The sequence below is a fragment of the Pogona vitticeps genome, chromosome 3 (assembly GCF_051106095.1).
Source record: "Pogona vitticeps strain Pit_001003342236 chromosome 3, PviZW2.1, whole genome shotgun sequence".
Lineage (NCBI taxonomy): Eukaryota > Metazoa > Chordata > Lepidosauria > Squamata > Agamidae > Pogona > Pogona vitticeps.
This window is the reverse complement of record NC_135785.1, coordinates 3019385-3039002: the sequence shown is the minus strand read 5'-3', so window position 1 is coordinate 3039002 and position 19618 is coordinate 3019385. Positions and strand designations below refer to the sequence as shown.

General features: G+C 49.3%; 2 protein-coding genes across 4 annotated transcripts in view; one reads left to right on the top strand and one right to left on the bottom strand.

Annotated features, from left to right (window-relative positions):
• The window catches only part of BCL6 (BCL6 transcription repressor), a 31685-nt gene extending 23396 nt beyond the window's left edge, over window positions 1-8289 (bottom strand). For all 3 annotated transcript variants that reach the window (XM_072996365.2, XM_072996367.2, XM_072996366.2), the window contains exon 1: window positions 8152-8289. The gene's annotated coding sequence lies outside the window, so the exon portion shown is untranslated. The remainder of the gene's footprint in view (window positions 1-8151) is intronic.
• Window positions 8290-8585: 296 nt separating this feature from the next.
• Window positions 8586-19318, top strand: LOC140706101 (uncharacterized). Its single transcript, XM_078389703.1, has 2 exons — window positions 8586-10035; window positions 10761-19318. The coding sequence occupies exon 2, from the start codon at window positions 17268-17270 to the stop codon at window positions 18180-18182; it is 915 nt and encodes a 304-aa protein (XP_078245829.1). The 5' UTR covers window positions 8586-10035; window positions 10761-17267; the 3' UTR covers window positions 18183-19318.
• Window positions 19319-19618: the final 300 nt, after the last annotated feature.

The following is a 19618-nucleotide window of genomic DNA, read 5'->3' as shown; positions in this document are numbered from 1 at the left end:
GAATTTTATCATTCGTAAAATCCTAGAATCATGGAGTTGGAAGGGCCATCGAGTCCAAATGGCAAGGCAAGGAATCCCGATCCAAGCAGATCGGACAGAGGGCGGTCCCATCTTCTCTTGAAGGCCTCTAACTTGATGGTGAAGTTAATGGAAAGGTGACAAGGTCCAGGGGTCAAGAGAAACCCCGGGTGTCTTAAAGTGACTTCCAGTCTGCCCCAAGGCGGCAAGTTGATGCAAGCTTCATTGGCCGAGAGCCACTAAGCTAGGCAATGAATAGAAAAAACAACAGGCAAAGAACGTGTGTGTGCGTGTGTCCAGGAAGTGTACACCTACAGATGGAGCATGGAAGGGAAGCAGAGGGGGCAAAGGGCCAGGTTTGGGTTGCAGCCTTTTTTGGGTGGCAACCTTTAGACAGCCCATTCTCACCCTGAGAAGCTACGGAAGAGTCGGCGGCCACCACCGAGCCACGACAGGGAGCAAGAATAGGGGATACGTCCACAAAGCCGCCGTGAACACCTTCCTCAGCTACTGCTGGAACGTCAGAGGCAGAGTTGGCCTTGGGCCATTCCGTTGATCCACTGACTTGCGTAACTCGCTTTCGCCCACTTAGGAGAAACCCAGCAGAGCCACGCAGAGAGTTGGCAAGAACTTATTCAGAGCATTCGGGGCCTTAGGTCCAGCAGGTCCAATGAGTCCTCCACCCATCCCCTAACGAGGGTGACAAGAGCTACCATTACAACGCCTTGCTTCCCCATAGGTAAAATAGCAACCCTGAGGAAATGGGGCCAAAAAGTGGTGGAAGAAAGCTCCGGGCCCAGAGAGACATTTTTGGGAAGATCCGTTAGTCATAAAAGAGAGGTGTGCTCCAGTGACGGAAGAGAGACATGCCGATCTAGTCAAAGACCACTGAAAACAATCTTGGTGGGGGTCTCGTTTTCACTGCACTGCTGTACCGAGATAAATACAAAACCAAAAAATAACTGTGCTGGTCCATGAAAGCAGAACCAAATCAAATCAGCGTAGGGTGCTGGACTTTTAAAGAGCCAGCTCATGTCAAAAATGGCAAGCTCTCAAGTTTGCATGCTGCTGGGGATTTCTCATCTGTGCTCATGAAGTTATTGTCCCTCAGTGGGATTTGAGGTTGACGTTCTTCGATGAATGAGCCGTAACCCACCCATCTGCCTACCGTGGCCTCTGGCTGACTTCGGAAAACTTTTCACATTATATTTTTAGAATCGGTGATGGTGCAGGTGAATGATGTTGAATCCACCCGCCTGCTTTGCTTCCAGGTAGTCCAGATTCATCGGCCTGGATGCCCACTGAGCCGCCATGCAAAAGAGGATGCCCAGGCAGGCTTCTGGATTCGTCACCCTGCTCTACTTTCAAAATCAACACACAGACGGGCCGTCTCTTTTGGCAAAGAAAAGCCAAGAGCAGCAGCAAGCAACGCCACGTCGAAGGATCTCTAACTGGAGAAGCACAGAGAGCTAAAGCCAATTCACAAAGGCAAACCAGAACTTGGAAATACTGTGTCATGCAAATAAAGAAAATTAAAAGGGAACTGTGTTTATTACATTTTGGTCCCATCTCTTTCCCTGGAACTCAACGTCGCTCTCCCTCTCCACCTTTCATCCTCACAACAACCCTGAAAGGTAGTCCAGCTGACAGATCATGACAGGTCCAAGGCCACTCAATAAACCTCATAATCGAGTGGGGATCAGATCTCGGCTCTTCTTAGCCTTTGTCCAAACTTCAGTGCTTCACGCCCCACACGCTTCAGCCCGCTCTTTCTTCAAGAAGATGTTCACCAGATTTTGAGGACATCCACCTTACCAAGAAGACCTAGCATGATAACCGTGAAGGCTTAGGTTGGGTGGGGGGGGGAATCTCTTTTCCCAGCAGAACTCCACGTTCCAACCATCAAGGTAAGCAAAATGGAAAATGTATGCAAATAAATCTCATGCCGAGAACTTACTATATCTTTCTCTGGACAGGTGAAATTTCTCCCCAAGCTTGGGAGCTCGTTTGTCAAGATTGATTTGCAAAAATAATAATAATAATAATAAAAAATTACAAACAATAATAACAACACCCCAAAGGTCCGCAGGGATTCTGTGTTGGTATAGATCCACATGTGAAACCAGAGGGATGCAAAACAGAAACCTCCCCCTGGGCCTTCATGGGCAAAACAGGGAGGGTAAAGGTTATACGAAAGTAGCTTTACGAAACCTGCCGCTCGGCGAGAAGCAGTTCCTAAGTCAAAACAGGACTTGGTGACTGTAACCACTTCCCAAAAGCCACCTCTCGTCCCTGCGCTCCTCCACCGACCACAAGGGACACAGGGCCCCAAGAAAAGCAAAGTGAAAGTTTGCGGGAGATAAATGCAGAAGAAGAAGAAGGAAATTACTTTCTTCTTCCAGCTACTGCATGAAAGCTACCCCTGCGTTGGACCTGCTGGTACAGGACCCAATGATGCTAGGAGGTTGCTCCGGGAGAACTTGATTTTAAATTGACTGGGTTTTTATGACACATACCCCCCCTCGAGAGCACCGTGGGCTTTCCCGACTCCTGCGGGTGGACACGATCCAACATGTTCTACTCTAGGAAAGGCTGACGGATTCCCAGGGAAAGGTGAAAAGCCTACATCATTCCTGCCCAAATCCACAGGGTTCCAAATGGTCCCGACAGAGGCAGGATGGGGCCCTTTTGGTTACTTTCTGAAGGAACAGGGTTTTAAGTCGGCTGTTCCAAGTCTCTCTGGCAGGTGAGAACCCAATTTCTGAACGACGTTCCAAAGCTCGAAGGCACACCCGCGCCAATAACGACCCGCCGCCCCTCTTACCTCGCCAAGCTTCTAGAACGTGAGGTTTCTTAGAACTAAGCCACGTAGTGGCACCCGGGTGCTGCCTCGCCACCACCCGAGGGCCCTATCCACTCTGAGGAGTGTTTGCGCAAACCCCATGGAAACAAGACTGGTGTGTTCCCTGACCTGTTCCTACAGGAAAACATCTGGGTGGGTGGCTTATCTCTTTCTGCAACCAACTGGAAGCATTAAATTCGGTTTCTAAAATCTCTCCCTCTTTTTTTTTTTAAATGACTGCCCACGCCAGGACTTGGTCACAGCTTCTCCTTAAGACAGATGGAGAAATTACAAACAGCTGAACTTCTTCCAGCATCAAGCACCGAGCTACCCAAGAATAAGGTGTTAAGAAGGGGCATTTCCTTCTGCAGACGCTGGAGATTAACCAGACTGTGGTATTAGCTTCTGGTTTAAGGTGGCAGATAATCCCAGCAACTGGCAAATTAATCTTCGCCTCCCCTGCCCATTCTTGGCCTTGCTACCATTTCTTATGCAGGGGAGGGGGCTAGAGTATTTAAGGGCTTCAAAACAGGGGCCGATTAGCTAGAACTTCAAAAAAGTTCACTTTTGGGGTGACCCTTCCCAGATTTAGCTAGCAAAAAAAGAGAGATTTTCCTAGCTATACCCAACCCTCTTAAGTGCAAAATGTTTTTACTGACTTTCTTTTAAAAAACCAGCACTGTCATCTATTTTACATACAGAGAGAACGCCACATTTTAAGGAAAACCATTATTACCCAAACAGATGGACCAATTTCTCTCTTTTTAAAAAGAAAGACAGTGGCCTACAATTCATCTGAAGTTACGTTTTCAATGGTGAGATGAAAAGCATCTTACATTTAAAAGTAACCTGCCCTCAGGTTCTCCTTCCTTATGCTTACCCCTAAAATATTCTGAAAGATAATGGGAGTTTAAAACCTCTGAAAGGGGATTCTCCGGGGATTCATCCTGAGCTGATAAGGGAGGCAACAACGACAAATGAAAACATGGACTTTCTACCAAGTGAGAGATGCATATATATATTTTTTGAATGCCCAGGAGTGCACACCAAAGCTCGGAGGAGCCTAGATTTTATTTTTAGACCTTGCAGAATTGCTTTCTATAACCTATAAATAGTCATAAATAAGTTCACCCAGAGAACATGCCAGAACAGATGAAAGACCTGCTTTAAAAAAACACCGTTCGGTTCTGAGTGCCTTTCCCGTTTGCAGAACAAGCCTTGGGGGCTTTATCTGACATGTGCCTTCCCACCCTGGCGCCTCCTCGATTCCTGGACTACAACTCCCACAATCCCTACATAGATGGCATGGCTGGGGATTATGGGGCACGCAGTCCCACCCCAGCTGGAGGGGAAAAAAGGTTGCCAGTAGACACATGGGGTTAAAGGTAAAGGCACACACACAAGGCACTGAGCATGTTAAGCAAAGTGTTGTGCAAGCTGAGATTTTTAAAAAAAAGCAAAATAGCTGTCCCAGAAGGACAACTTCTGCAATGGTCAGGAGAAGAAAAATGAGTTGTTGGTGTTTGTGTGTGTGCGTGTGTGTTTTACAAAAGAGAGATTCTTGTCCCAAAACACACACCCCTTTCCAGCCTGTCAAGGTTGTTTCATAACATTGCAAAACAAACAAACACATCTTTTTTTTAAAAAAAAAAAGTCAAGGCTTTGCCAGGGAAGGAAAAACACGCGGTGGGGAGGGGGGGGGGAGAAGAGAGAAAATGGCCTGCTATCCCACCTTCCGCCACCAGAGGCCGGGATTGGACCACACACACAACCTCTGAAATTTTCAAAACAAAGTTGTTGTGTTTTTTTTTGTCCTCCTCCTCCCCCCCCTCAAATTCAAGGGGGAAGGAGAAGGGGAGGCGTCTCTAAGCACCCTCTCTTGTGTACGCTTGGTCATGCTGGACCCTTTTCAACTTAAAAAAAAAAAAAGACAGATTCTCAACAGTTAGCTTTGGGAAACCCTCGCTCCGCCTTGACTTAACCTAGGCAAACCGAGCCGGTTGCTTTCTCCTACAACCACTCTCTCTCTCTCTCTCTCTCTCTCTCTCTCTCTCTCTCTCTCTCTCTCTCTCTCTCTCTCTCTCTCTCGTTCTTTGGGGACTTTAAAAAACTGGGGGGGGGGGGGGAGAGAGGAAGGACCTCAAGAGACGCGTCCTGGGCCTCGAGAGGGGCCAGGGTGTGGTATGTGGGTTTTTTTTCCACCTTGTTTTGGGAGTTTTGCAAAAGGATTCCCTCTGCTTACTGAACTCTAATTCCGGAGCGGTCCTTTTTTTTTTTAAACCCCCCCCCCCAAAAAAAAATCCTCTCTTTGCAAAGAGAAAGGAGGTCAGTTTCTGGATCAGGAGATCTCTCGCCTCCTTGGCTATTTTCATGCCTCTTTTTTCGTCTCCTCGATCAGGAACAGACCGCGGGCCAAATTCCCCCAATGGCTTTTTGTTTTCCTCCCCCTTCTCTCCTTTCTCTTTTCTGCTTGCGAGCCACGGCTCTGCCTGCAAGCTTCCCCCCCCCCCCCGACCGGCCCCTCTTTTTTTCCTTGCGGCGCGATTCAGACGATCATCGGCCGGCCGCCTCGCACGGCCAAGCCGCCCGTCTTTTCGCTCCGCCCGAGGCCGGGGTCCTCGATCTCCAGATCTGGAAACTGACCTCCTTCCTCTTTGCAAAGAGAGGATTTTTTTGGGGGGGGTGGGGGGTGGGGGGGTTTAAAAAGTGGCCTCCCCCCTCTTGCCTTATATCACACATAAGAGACCTAAAAAAACGCCCGAAACCTTAGAAATCAAGAGTCGGAACACAACAGAGCCTCCAGCTCGGGTTCCCTGGAGTAAGATTTAAGGATCCAAAGCGGCTCAACCGGAGGAAAATTTAGGATTTTTTTTAAATTAGGGCTAAAGCCAAATAATGCGCTCTTCGGTCAACCGGTCTCTTAGTGAGTCGCTTAGGCAGTTTTCCTGAGGTCTCCAGGGCTGGAGGATCGGGCCCCGGGCAGTGAACGGGGAGAGCCTCTGCAGTCCGGATCCCACCCAGGCCAGCTCGCTCGCTTTTTCTATCGCTCGCTCGCTCGCGCCACGGACCTTCCTCTCCGTTTAAAGACCCACTGGAAGCGCCTCGGGGCAGCGACCGCTCCGTCCCTTTCACCCATCCAGGCCTGATGCTTTCCGGCCTTCCAATCCTCTCCCGTTTTTTAAACAGATATTTTCCCGTCCTTCCAAAATTAAAATAAAATACCGTAACATTTAAAAAAAAAACCCAGACAAGGAAACCAAACCGCGGACATCTATTTATTGTCTTTAAAAGGGAAAGGGGGGGTTGAGAAAGAACGCAAAAAAAGAGAAGAAGCCCATCGTTGCCCTCCGAGGGATTTTCTACGCTACTCCCTAACGGAACGGCCGGGAGTTGGGTGGGGGTGGAAATAAGGCTTCTTGCGGAACTACAAAGCTCATCATCCCCAACCCATCGGTTGGGGATTCAGGGTTTTTGTAGTCGCCCCGCAAAAAAATTAAAAATACAAAAAGGGAATGTTCCCGAAGTCAGTCTTTTTCATTACTTTTTCCCCCTTTACGCGGCTGCGCATCCGGCGCGGTTAGTTTTCTCTTTTTTTTTTTTTTAACGCGGGGGCCCAGGAGGTCTCCCGGTTCCCACGCGCGCCCCAGCCGACAACACGGGAAGGGAAGAGCGGAGCGGAGCGAGCGCTGCCGGCCTGCCTTGCCCGGCCATTGCCAGGCCGCCCGGAGTCACGCAGCCGCCGCCGCCGCCGCCGCCGCTTGCCCGGGCTCGTCCGGGCGCCACGCCGCGGCAGGTGCCCGGCGCCCGGCGGGCAACGTGGGGACCCCTCCTTCCCCGACACGCGAGAGGCGCGTCCTCCTTCCCCCGAGTCCCAGCTTTTCCACGGGGATCTCCCTCGTGCACGTCTGACCCGGCCGCCCGAAGGAGTCTCTACGGGTCCCGGGCTTCCTCGCGAGTCGGCGCGGCCCGACTGCGCTCGGGAGAGGTGGGAGCTAGTCCCCTGGAGGGAGGCCGGCGGAACTCAGCGCCACGGGGTCCGCGAGTCGGCTCGCGCCCGGCGGGCCTCCAAACTCGGGCCGCAAAGCCAAGCACGAGCCCGCCGCCAGCCCGAGAGAGAGAGCCCGCGGGGCCGACGGGCGAGGAGGCCGGAGAGGGACCCTCCTTCCCCGGTCTCCCCGCGCGGCAGCCTTTTTCTTTTTCCCGGGGGGGGGGGGGACTGGGAAGACGCGGAGCCGCCCCGCAACCCTCCCGAAAGCGCGTCTCGCCCCCACCGCGGGCCAGATCCGGCCCCTCCCGGGCCCGAGAGGAGCGCTCTCCTTCCCGGATCTCCAGCCGGTCCGCGCTCGGCAGGGCAGGGAAGGCTCCGCACACGCGCCGCCGCCGCCGCGGCTCTCCCTCTCCCCCCCCCTCGCCCGCTGCTCCCAAAAACACACACACAGAGAGACACACACAAACACACAAACACACGTCCACGTCCTCCCGGTCCCGGCGGCAGGCGCTCCGAGAGCGATCCTTGGAAACTAGGGCGGGCGGGCGGGGGAGGGAGAAGGAGCAAAGAGAGGAGGAGGAGGAAGAACAGGGCGCCCCGATCCGCCGCCGCCGCCGCCTCCCGACGACCACAGAGACACGGGTCCACCAGCAGCCCCGGGCCCATGCGCGCCCTCCCCTTCCCCTTCCCCTTCCCAGCCAAGGCAAGCCCGAAGGCGCCCCGGGTCTCTCGTGCCTCCTCCGCCCGCCTCGTCCTTCCACCTGCCGGGAAGGGAAGGAGGCGGAAGGCCGGCGAGGAGGGGGGGGGGGACGACGAGAGGTCCGCCGCCGCCGGGCAAGAGCGAGGCGGCCGGAGCCCCGGAGGAAGCCAGCCAGCCAGCGAGCAAGCCAGCGAGCGGCCGGCCTCCCAACCTCCGCACCCTCATCATCCTCATCATCCCCACCACCACCAGCCCACCCCATTCGAGGAAAGTCAGTTCCCAGAAATCTTTCCAAACAACAACAATCATCACAATACAGCGAAATAAAGCAAAGGCAGGCGCCAGCCCTCCAGCATCATCACCAACCCCCCCCTCCCGGCCACCTTCCTACTATCATCCTCTCTAGCCGTGTTATTGTTACTGTTGTTGTTATTATTATTATTATTATTATTGTTATCATCATCATCATCATTACTGTCCTCCTCCAGGACCGGCCGCCGCCGCCGCCGGGGCCAAGCCGCCTAGCGAAGCCGCGAGCGATGGAGCGAGCGCAAGCAGAAATAAAAAAAAAAAAGGAGAAAAAAAAATCATCATCATCATCACCTGGTCTCCGCGCTTTCCTAGAAACTCCTTGCATCACCAATTCTAAGAACCCCAGTTCTAAGAATCAACACCGCTCAATTCTCGGAATTTGAGCGGCCGGCCCTACCATTGCTCCGAGGCCGGGGAGGGACCCGGCCAGGCTTCCCCGCGGGGCGGCCCCGATGGGACCCCCCAGCAGGCCCGGAGACCCCCGGACACCTGGCCGGGGGTCTTCCAGGGGGGATCCCCGGGGGTCTCGCCCAAAACCCCGCCCGGAAAGAGGGTCCGGGCAGGGGGTCGGGCAACGAGCTCCCCCCGCCGCCGGTGGTAGCTCCCGCCCGCCCGGCGTCACGTGGGGCCTTGCCTTCTGTGACGTCAGGCCCCTGCCTGAATACAATGTTGCAGCGTTCGGAGGAGGGCCTCCCCCTCCCTCCCTCCCTTCTCCCTCCCCTCCCGCTCTTCCCTCGCCGCTCCCGCCTCCCCCCGCGCGGAATTCGGAGAACTCGTTTCGGTGACATAAGAGAGAAATCCGGGGCGAATTGCATGGAGCGCCCTTGGGGAGCCCCTCCATAATTCCTCCCCCCCCAAAAAAAAACATCCCCTCCCCCCCCAAGCATTGAAAAGACACCCCCTCCCCCGGGGACTCCGTGCAAAGCCGTTTTTATTTTTATTTATTTTTTCCTTTTGCAAAGAAGTGCAAGGAGTTCCTACTGTCGGTTTGATTTGCAGGAATCTTTCTCTTTTTTTAATTCCTTTTTTTTTTTTTTTTGGCACAACGGGGTTGTTGATTTAATGTAAAGCAAACAGAAGCAAGCGGCCGCCGCCGCCGCCGAGGAACGGGAGGAGAGGAACGCTCCTTAACGCCGCAGGAACGAGCGACGAGAACCCCGGGAAGAAAAAACAGGGACGCCGATGATCTCCAGGAAGAGGCCGGGGCAGGAAAAAAAACACAAGACTTTTGCTAACATCTTGTTTTTTTCTCCCCCGTCCCTTCGGCGTGGGAATGTATTTCTCCTTGCTTTTCTTCCCCCTCCAATTGCTCTGGATTGCATTGGTCTTCTTTTTTGCAAGCGCGCGAAGAAGGCTCGAGTTTCTCCAAACTTTTTTTTTTTGCGGATTTCCGGGCCAAGCGAATGCGCCTTCTATTGCTGCTGTTTTCTGTTGTGGGGTTTTTTTTCCTCTCTCTTTTATTTTTTGGTACCCCCCCCCTCTCCTCCCCACCCCCTCCTGGATATTTTTAATCTGCGCCAACCGGGCTTGTTTTGAAACCCGCGGTTCGTGCGCGCGGGGTGGCTGGAAAGAGGGCGGCGAGGCCGCTTCGCCTGGGACGGATCCGGACGGACGCGCGGTGGATTGGTTCTCCGTTGCCTCCCCTCGGCCTTGGCTCCCCACCCGGGACGCCTGCCCGCCCCGTGGCCTGGGGGAGGTGCTGGATGTTTGGGGGGGAGGGGGGGAGCAGAGGAGGTCGCGGGGCCCGACCTTCGCACCCGCTTCCTCTGCCAGCCAGGCCGGAGGGCCTAGTGGGTGGATTTCCACCTGGAGGGCTACCCCCCCGGAGGGGGGAGGAGGAGGAGGAAGAGCGGGTTGGATGCTGGAACAAAAACAGACTGAAATTTGACATTTGGGATTCCCCCCCCCCCGCACACTTCTGGATGCCATCCTTCCCCCCCCCCAAAAAAAACCACCCAGACTCCGGCTGCGGGCATCTTTTCTTGGGATGAGCCGTGGATGGATGGAAGAAGAGTCGGCGGACGTTTTTGGCTTTACTTCGGCAAAAATTGGCTCGCCAGCGGAGCGCCCCCCCCCCGGTGCCCCTCTGGGCTTTGGGCTTTCACGCGGGCCCTTTATGGCTGCAAAAGACCGGGGGGTCGGTGGTGCCAACATTGACCCCCCCCCCTTGCCGAGGTATTTTTGTAAGTAGGTCCCTTTTCCTGCGGGGTGGGGGGGGGCAGGGACTGTGCAGGGGTAGCCGGAGAGATGAGAAGGAAAGCCACAGGGATGAAAGGGGTGGTGGGGCTGGGGGTTGATACAAAGTAACCCCCCCAGGAAAGGGGATACAAAGTAACCCACAGGAAAGGGGGGCGGCCTCTGTCCCGCGGAGACCGGCGTGCGCCTTTGCGCGTGGCGTGGATCTCTCTCCTCTTCCTTGGTTTAATCAGAACTCCAACCCCTAATCGCCGTAAGGTTAAGCGAGGATCTAAAAATATCCCGGCGACTTTCTTTTTTTCCCCCTCCCCCTTTTCCTGGGCGGTGGGGGAGGGGAGGGCTTGAACCCCCCCCCCCAGTTTTGTTGTTTTTTTCCCCCAAGCGCCTCCCGAGCTGATCGGAGGGTTAAAAGCGGAGCCCTTGGGGGGGGGGGGCGGGTAATCTTGCAACTCGGCTTTCGCCAAGGAGGGGCCGCCGTCCGCTGCCCCGCGGGGACGCGCGCGGTCAGTGCGCAGCGCCGATCTGGCGCGGGAGCGCGCTTCGGCTCCTGCCAGGCCCGGTTGTGTGTGTGTGTGTAGGGGGGGGGGGGAGGACAGCGACCGGGCGCACTCGAGGGCCCCGCCAGCCCTCCTCGGCCGGTGAAAGGCTCTGCAAGGAAAAAGCCAGCCTTTATATATATATATATTGTATTTATTGACTTGCAGGCAGTTAGAACGAGGACCGGGTGCGCCGCGTCCTCCCCTCGGTGGAAGGACGGCGTGGAAACCGGGGAAAGTTTGCAAATCCATCCGAAAACGGGCGGGGCAGGCAGTGGCTCCTCTCTGTGCCGTCAATATTCCTTCCGTGTCACTTTTTATTTATTTATTTATTTATTTATTTATTGGTCTGGAAATAAAACTCTTTCCTTTCGCCTGGCAGGCCAATATCTGGTGTTTTGAGGTTATAAATAAGTTGTCTGGAAGCTAGTCAAGAGGCTGTGCCCTCGTTGTATGACACACACACACACCCTCTGCAGAAGATGGCTATAAACTCTTATTATGAGCAGTCACACACACACACACCCCTCTTTGCAATCCCAGGCCCTCGATGCTCCGGGGTAGTTTGGGAGTCAGGAAAGGGGGGGGGCTTGTGCATGGGGGTCGTATTCTCAGGGAATCCCTGCCTCCCTCGGAGCCTTGTCATCCCCACGACCGCCACCTTTCCGGCGGATCCACCGCTTGCATCCTTTCCACAGGGGCCTCTCCTTTGTGCACCTGCTTTTCTCCCCCCAAAACCGACCCCCCCCCGTCCAGTGAAGACTTCCTCTTCCTTAGAGGCATGTCTTCCCTGCAGCCCCCCCCCCCCGGGCTGGTGACACTACCGAAAATGGCCAGAGGGGGCACTGGAGAGCGCTACAGAGTTCAGTCCTGCCTCGAGCATTCTTTACGCCGGGAAGCCCAGATCCTGACTTCTGTTGAACCCCCCCCCCCAGCGCACCTCCACCTTCAAAACAGAAGTGCAACCTTTATCCGTCCATGCATGTCTTGGCAGGTCATGATGATCATTACCATTCTATTCTGAGGATTGCCATTTTTTTTTTGTTCAAGAATACAAGAATCACAGCCTTCGACTGGTGTTATATAACAGAGATACATTTTAACCAAAAGTCAAAATTAAGTTAAATATCAGTGTTATTACTATTATCTTGGCCCCGCCTGTTTCCGATTTTTTTTTCAGCACTTAAAGAGGCCTGACAAAAAGCTGGTGTTGTTTTGTTTTTAAGTAGGCGGCCCACCTCGGGGTGCAAGAAAAGAGAAAGGCAGGCGGCCGCCGGTTTTGACATTTGAGGGCCCATTTCTGAAGTTGTGATGCTTGCAAATATACCCATGTGAAGGTGTTCCCTTCGTAAGGATCCGACTCCCTTTCCTTGACCTTCCCTGTCCACATAACACATATCCCAGAAGGAGATTTCTCGTCTCCCATCCGGGTGGCCACAGCCCTGCTCCCTCTGCAGACTCGCACCGTTGTGTACACACACGGTGCTTTGGAGACTGGAAATAAATGCTGAATCTAAATGCAAAGCAAAATAGGTACAGAATGGGGGGGGGGGAATCCTGTTTTATGGAGACAATCTTATATTTGCTATTTTTTAATAGCCCTTGTATTTTTTTTCCACCCAAGTTTCATAAATAAATGCCATCCGGGAGCCGAGAGACACTCTTCCTTTTATATCTGCAAAAGCAAAAATTATTATTTGGGGGGGGGGGTTGCTTGCCTAGGGGTGGGAGGCGCCTGCTGGAATTCCTCTTTCACACTTCTGAGGGTGCCTCCCTCCCCTTTTTCATCCCAGCGAACGGCATCCGGGTCTGTCCCGTCTCTTCTGTGTCATGTTGTGAAATGAGGGTGACCATGGAGAATATGGGAAGGGGGCTGAGTGACATAAGAAGGTGCTCTCCCTGGAGGATTTTCACAACCCCCCTTCCTCCTTGCCCCCCCCCCATATGAGTCCCTTGGGCAGCCACTTGTTCCCATTGAGTTGTGGGGCCGAGGTGGGGAGAGAAGCCGGTCTTCCTCCCCCTCCCAGCAGACAAAACAATAAAAATAACAACAGCCCACGCATCTGCTTTCTGTTTGCTGGGACCCAAGCAAACATTTCTGATTTCTCATATTTGCCAACCTACAGCCTAGGCCTGACTTTGCGGCTGGTTTCCCTTTTTTGAGAAAGGCCTACAGGCCTGGCAACATTGGGCTGCGTTGTGTGTGTGTGTTGGTTTGTTTTCTCCTGCCATTTGATTGCCATGCTTTTAAGGGACCGTTCAATTAGCCGATCGGTTTGAAGGCAACGTGAGAGAAGGCCAATAAGAAGCCGCTTTGAAACGGCTGCATTATTTCGGCCAGCTTTATTTGAAAGGGATTTAAACCATGGGATGAAAGCCCACATTTTAAAACTACAATCCAGGCACTAGTTTGTAGCAGTCCATGCTCCTGTGCTTTATAATCAGGGATGTTATTTCTGTGTTTTGTTTTTTTTTTAAAAAAAAAACCTTGGTTTGCTGAGCTAACAGCGTTTGTTTTCCTGGATTTTTTTAGGGGGGTGTTGCTTTGTTTTGAAATAGAACTATGCGGTGTGGACAGATCAAAATCTGAGTTACTCCATCTCAGATTTATTCCCCGAAATGCCCTGTACCACTGGGCAGCAAACCCTCGGAGCTCCAGAAGTTTTGTGCCGAAACCTAGACATTAAAGTTTGGACCAATATCCCCGACTCCCTAACTCTTGTCCCATCCCGGACGCGAATCTCTGGCTCTCCGACTGTAAATGTGAAGCTTGAAGTTCACCACACGAGACCTTACTGATTGCTTTGTCAGGCATGTAAAATGAAAGGGCCTGCCCCCCCCCCCGACAGCTGTCAAGTGCTAAATGCCATGTCATGTCATCAGACAAATACCATTGCTTGTCAGCTATCAGCCGAGTCCCCAAACAACGGTCGCCTATCAAGTGTGTGAAGGCCAAGAGCCCGGGGGAGTTTTACTGTTACTCGGATATCAAATATTTGATGAATGCCATTCGGCAAATGACGGTCTGTTAAAGAGGATCGGCACCACCGGCATTCACAAGGAAGGGGGGGGGAAAGCTGGAGAATGTATTCTTCGAAAGGACAGTTTGCAAGCTGTGCCCCCTTGCAAAGTGGAACAAGGGAATTATTCGGGGGCCCTGCAGTTCCATCTGGATGGAATTTTTCTTCTTAGTCTTATGTACAGGGATCGCCAAAAGCCTGCATGCTGCAAGGCGGTGACAGGGAAACGGGACAGGTCACCCTTTCATGTTGTCCGGGCTGATTTCTGATATTTCACAAAGACGTTGTTGGTTTTCATCCCACTTCTCCAGGCTGGGAGGTTGCTGGTTTTATTCTGAGTGCGAAATGTTCTTAAATGCTGGGTGTTCGGAGATCTGCTTCCACCGGCCTAGCAGCTAACTCGATGGGTTAGAAAGTCCATTTTCATTATATGTAATGAAGCTTTTCTTCCAGAACAGAGCATAATTTAACTCGTGGGTTGTGTGCCTGTTTTTTTCCTCCTCCCCCCCCCCCATGAGTCTCTTTGAAAAAAATACACATTCTAATAACTTCATTACAATTTCAACTACAATAATTTTACCAAGGGAAAAGTTTTAACCTCTAAAGAAACAGCTTAGAAAGAAAGTTCCTTTAATGCTGATTTATTTATTTTTTTTACTCTTTCGGCATGCTTCCTCCATGCTCTGTCAGACCTCGAATTGGGGTTGGTAATGTATAAAATGAAGGACTTTTTTTTTTCATACGCACATGAATGTCTTTCAAGTATTCCTGGGAAAAAAATTCCCTGGCATTCTGAACAGTGATTATTATGATCATGAGTTGTGCTATTAAATAGTAATATTAAAAATGATTTATTGGACTTAATGAAGAGAGATTCAGTCCACGAAAGCTTAGAGACCAGTTCTTCTTTACTCTGCCATAAATGGTCTCTCGTGTTTTTTCCTCTGATAAGCTCATATGCTTCTTCATCAAAATTATGAGTGCACGTAATTATTCCAGATTCATTAATCTGCTTTTTGCACAGGGTGTGATTCTGCTCGTATTCTGTTCCATTTTTCTAGCCTTGCACTCAAGACTATTGCGGGCTATATTTTGAAGGTTTTATAAATGTTTTTCCCCCCACATACCTGGAAAATGCACATAAAGGCACACCCCTTCATTAACCCCTTCATCGCTGGGGATGTCAAATAAGTCTGGAAAGTCCAAAGCCAGTTTGGTAATATCTAATATGTTACACATCATAACCTGAATCTGAATGTGTTGCAATTTTTTTCCCCATAAGCAAGGCAGGGTTAGAAGATAACTTTGGCAGTGAACTTATTAAATTAACTTCTTGCATTTGCTCTGTTCTTCCTTTTTTGGATGGGGGAGTAGTTTGGGCTCTGCACACCAGCGTTCTGACCAAGATCTGTGCTGCATTTCTGCCTGACCCATGAGAAAATGAAATAATATAAGCATGTAACACCTTTCTTTTTATTCTTTTCTTTCCTGTATCAATATAATCTGCAGCCATGTGTGCAGGAGGTGTCAAAGATATTATCTCCCTGACATTCAGTAGTTTAACTGCCTGTTTGTTCAGAATGCATAAGCATCACGTGGCCTTTATGAGTTATTTTAATTATGTGTACTTTGTTTTACATTCTCATCAATAGACGGATCTGTCAGATGACTTGTTGATCCTTGATTGTCTTGTGGGTGCAGTTGCACAGCTAAGGGCAAGTTAGGGGAACTGATCTTCAAAACGGCAGAGCGTGGCAACGTTACCTTTGGGGACTACAAAGGACACAGAGGTCCTAGGACTTATCATTCAATGAAATTATCATCATTTTAGGATTCCATGCTGTGCAGAACATCACAAGAAGGGTACAGCTGTCTTGATTTAATTGTCTTGAAGGTGGCCTTCTGAGATAGCATCAACTTTATGTCTTCCTAGAATCTGCATACAAGCTGCAGTGGTTTTGCACCCATTAAACCAGTGGACTCGGGAATATTACAGAGTGGTTGAAATCCAGTAGTAACTCACAGCAAGAGTAGACCCATTCAATCAGTGGGGATCCAGTGAGTCAGCTCCTCTGTAAATTCAACGGGCTTACTCTCGTTGTGATTTATTCCTGAATTTCAGTAGCAGTTACCGGTATTTTTTAGTCTATATTACATTGGATGAATATAATGTTTTCATGCATTCCAGTGAGCTTAGTCTGAGCACCCCGAGTTCTTCCAAGATGATTTTTTTCTTCCGTCTTATGGGCTTTCAGTAGAAGAAAACCATCGCACAATTTGGAAGCAGTTAGCCTCCAATGAGATAAATGATGTACTGCTTTCTCCCCAGCCATCACACAGACTTTTTTTAAACTTACTCGTAAGCAAGGTGAACCAGCTGAGAGATGAACCAGACAATGTTTCAACCATAACCCCAAGCAGTGGCAACTCTGTGGACCTGGTTGCACTTAATTTAACGGTGTGTCTGCATAACTAACTGCATATCATTGTTACGGAAATGAAATAAAAATAATAAATTTGCACTTAATTTCCTCGATGTTTGGGTGTTTTTTCTGTTACACCAACACAAGCAGCAGTTAGAGAACTGGGTGCAAATATTAAATACTGAGATCCAGAAAAAACGGTAATTCGATAAGTTGGGATCACCTCATCAGCTAATGAGCCTTGATAGGCTCTTGTCTCCAGGCCCGAGGGCTGAATTTAGAGGCCTGAATCCTGTACACAGGGTGCTTCCCCCCTCGTAAATCCTGTTGGTCTCCCAAACCTAATCGAGAGCAAATGCATGAAAGCTTCACAAAATTATTTCTGAAATGGGGAACAGAAGGGTTTGAGGCTTAGAAATCTCTCCATATTTCCAGTGTATGGAGGGTATTATTTTGGGGTGATGGGTTATTAATGCTGATTAAGAAAGGGAGGTGCAAAAAAAACACCTCCTCTGCATTTGAAGCGTAGCAAAATTATCTTTCTGGGCTACAACTCCACGAATCCCTGCTGGCCATATTTGATGGGGGGGGGAAGGAATTAAGGGGTTGTATAATCCAAAAATTAAACTAATTCAAGCACTTGTTCAAAGGCAGTGCTGCTCTGAATATCGGGCAAGGGAGAGCGAAAAGCAGGGGTACACAGAATTTAAGGTCCTGCTTGGGAGGCATTTGGCTGGCCACCGGGGGCTGGATTAGGCAGACAGGGCCTCATCCAGCGAGAACCAGTCAAGGAAGGCCCTCTGCAGGAGTGACATGGGGCTGAAATGCCACCCCCCCCCATGTTTTCAAAGTGCACTTCAGAAGCAAGAGGGCAAATAAATTCAGCATAACCGAGGCCAGTCACCTTTCTGGATGTACCATACTTTCAACCCTGAGTGCTCATCAGAAGGACAGATCCTGAAGCGGAGGCTCCAGTACTTTGGCCATCTCATGAGAAGGGAAGACTCCCTGGAAAAGACCCTGATGTTGGGAAAGTGTGAAGGCAAGAGGAGAAGGGGATGACGGAGGACGAGATGGTTGGACAGGGTCACCGAAGCGACCAACATGAATTTGACCAAACTCCGGGAGGCCATGGAAGACAGGAGGGCCTGGCGTGCTCTGGTCCATGGGGTCACGAAGAGTCGGACACGATGTAAGGACTAAACAACAACAACAACAAGGTGGTGAATTGCATGCCCTCCATCACTAAAACCACAACCAAAGTATGCACACACCTTCCTTCCTTCCTTTTCTTTCTTTCTTTCTTTCTTTCTTTCTTTCTTTCTTTCTTTCTTTCTTTCTTTCTTTCTTTCTTTCTTTCTTTCTTTCTTTCTTTCTTTGCTTTCTTGCTTTCTTTGCTTTCTTGCTTTCTTTCTTGCTTTCTCTCTTTCTTTCTTTCTTGCTTTCTTGCTTTCTTGCTTTCTTGCTTTCTTTCTTACATCGTTCCTCTTTCTTTCTTTCTTTCTTTCTTGCTTGCTTGCTTGCTTGCTTGCTTGCTTGCTTGCTTGCTTGCTTGCTTTCTTACATCGTTCCTCTTTCTTTCTTTCTTTCTTTCTTTCTTTCTTTCTTTCTTTCTTTCTTTCTTTCTTTCTTGCTTGCTTGCTTGCTTGCTTGCTTGCTTGCTTGCTTGCTTGCTTGCTTGCTTTCTCTCTTTCCTTCTTTCTTTCTTTCTTTCTTTCTTTTCTTTCTTGCTTTCTTGCTTTCTTTCTTACATCGTTCCTCTTTCTTTCTTTCTTTCTTTCTTTCTTGCTTGCTTGCTTGCTTGCTTGCTTGCTTGCTTGCTTGCTTGCTTGCTTGCTTTCTTACATAGTTCCTTTCTTTCTTTCTTGATTACATTCTTTCTTTCTTACATAGTTCCTTACATAGTTTCTTTCTTTCTTTCTTTCTTGCTTGCTTGCTTGCTTTCTTGCTTTCTTGCTTTCTTACTTAGTTCCTTTCTTTCTTTCTTTCTTTCTTTCTTTCTCTTTCTTTCTTTCTTTCTTTCTTTCTTTCTTTCTTTCTTTCTTTCTTTCTTTCTTTCTTTCTTTCTTTCTTTCTTTGAAAGCGGATGGTTTATCAAAGGAAATGCTCTCTGTTCTTTTGCCAAACAAAACAGGAAACAAAGGTAAATATGCACAAAGCCTTCTGCAACTCACTTTTCCTGGGTCGCCTTTGTTGCAGGTCTGAAAATGGACCACCTTCTCTTCACAAAATCTCCTGACTTTGACTTCAGTCTCCACAAAAAAACCACACATTTTTTTAAGGGGCAATTCCTGTCCTCCCAGGTCAGGAGACAATGGCAACCTTGATGGGGCCCTATAAAAATGAAAACAAACAAACAAACAAATAAATAAACAGCATTTTCTTGGCAGCATTCACCCACTGAGAAAATCAGTAAAAGAGTGTTTCATCCTGTAATAAAGGACACCGAGATATAAAGCTAAGGGCACAACTGAGGGATGCAACTGGAAGCCCAGTGCTCTTACTGGTTTTGCCAGTGACTTAATTTAGTGGGGCCATGCTGGTGGGCAGTTCTGCTATGCATTTAAGATATCCCTGGACAATTTGTCACAAAGCCAGCAATTATTAATGGTGTCTCCACGTACTTTGTCCAGTTTGCAAGAGGTGGAAACACCACTCATAAAGTCCTATAAAATTCCCAGGCCTTTCAGATCCCATAATATTTTCCCATTGTTCTGCCCTATTTTGCTCAGCTTTCTCAAGACAGATGATTGATGGGTATAATATATATATGTATTAATAATCAGGCATCTTTGATCATCCCACTTGGCCTCCCTCCCTCCTTCTAATCATCCCCTCGGGTTAAAGAGAAAAAGGAGAGTCCCATTTCTGATCCTGTCATTGAGACAAATCTCTGGGTTGAAAGAAAGGAAACCACAGGGGTTTCCCCCTCCTCTCTTAAAGCACTTGATCAATTGAAAACTTATGCAATGGTCCTTTTGAAATACCTCTTTGACTCATGCCAGTCCCTATTTATTATCCTGCATGTGGTGCAATTTTCTGTTGACTGGGCTATGCACAGAGGGTTGATGAAATCCCTTTACGATACCCATGCCATGTCATTTAAGGATTCTTGCAACTAGAAAGGAAGCCCCCTTTTAAGCAAAGAGAAAGCATAACATACATAAAATGCAAAACCTAGCAGCCATTATTATTATTATTATTATTATTATTATTATTATTATTATTATTATTATTATTATTATTATTATTATTATTATTATTATTATTATTATTATAAAAGCCAGGCACAGTCGATCAAAATTATAAAAGCATTTACTGGTATTATATAACAGATACAAGTCTTAACCAAAAACATAAGTATCTGTTCAATGTCAGTATGGTGGTGTAGTATACTGTATTATTATTGTTGTTGTTGTTGTTGTTGTTGTTGTTTGTTGTTGTTGTTGTTGTTGTTGTTGTTGTCGTCATCACAGCATACATTTTACCACTGAGGGAAGTGAACCACAAACATGAACAATATATCTACCCCCAATTCCCAACAAGACAACAGAGAAAAACACAATCACGCTGAAACTGACAT

Bases quoted from the DNA above. Each gene is read 5' to 3' on its own strand.
- LOC140706101 (XM_078389703.1), top strand. From the start codon at position 17,268: ATGCCCTCCATCACTAAAACCACAACCAAAGTATGCACACACCTTCCT.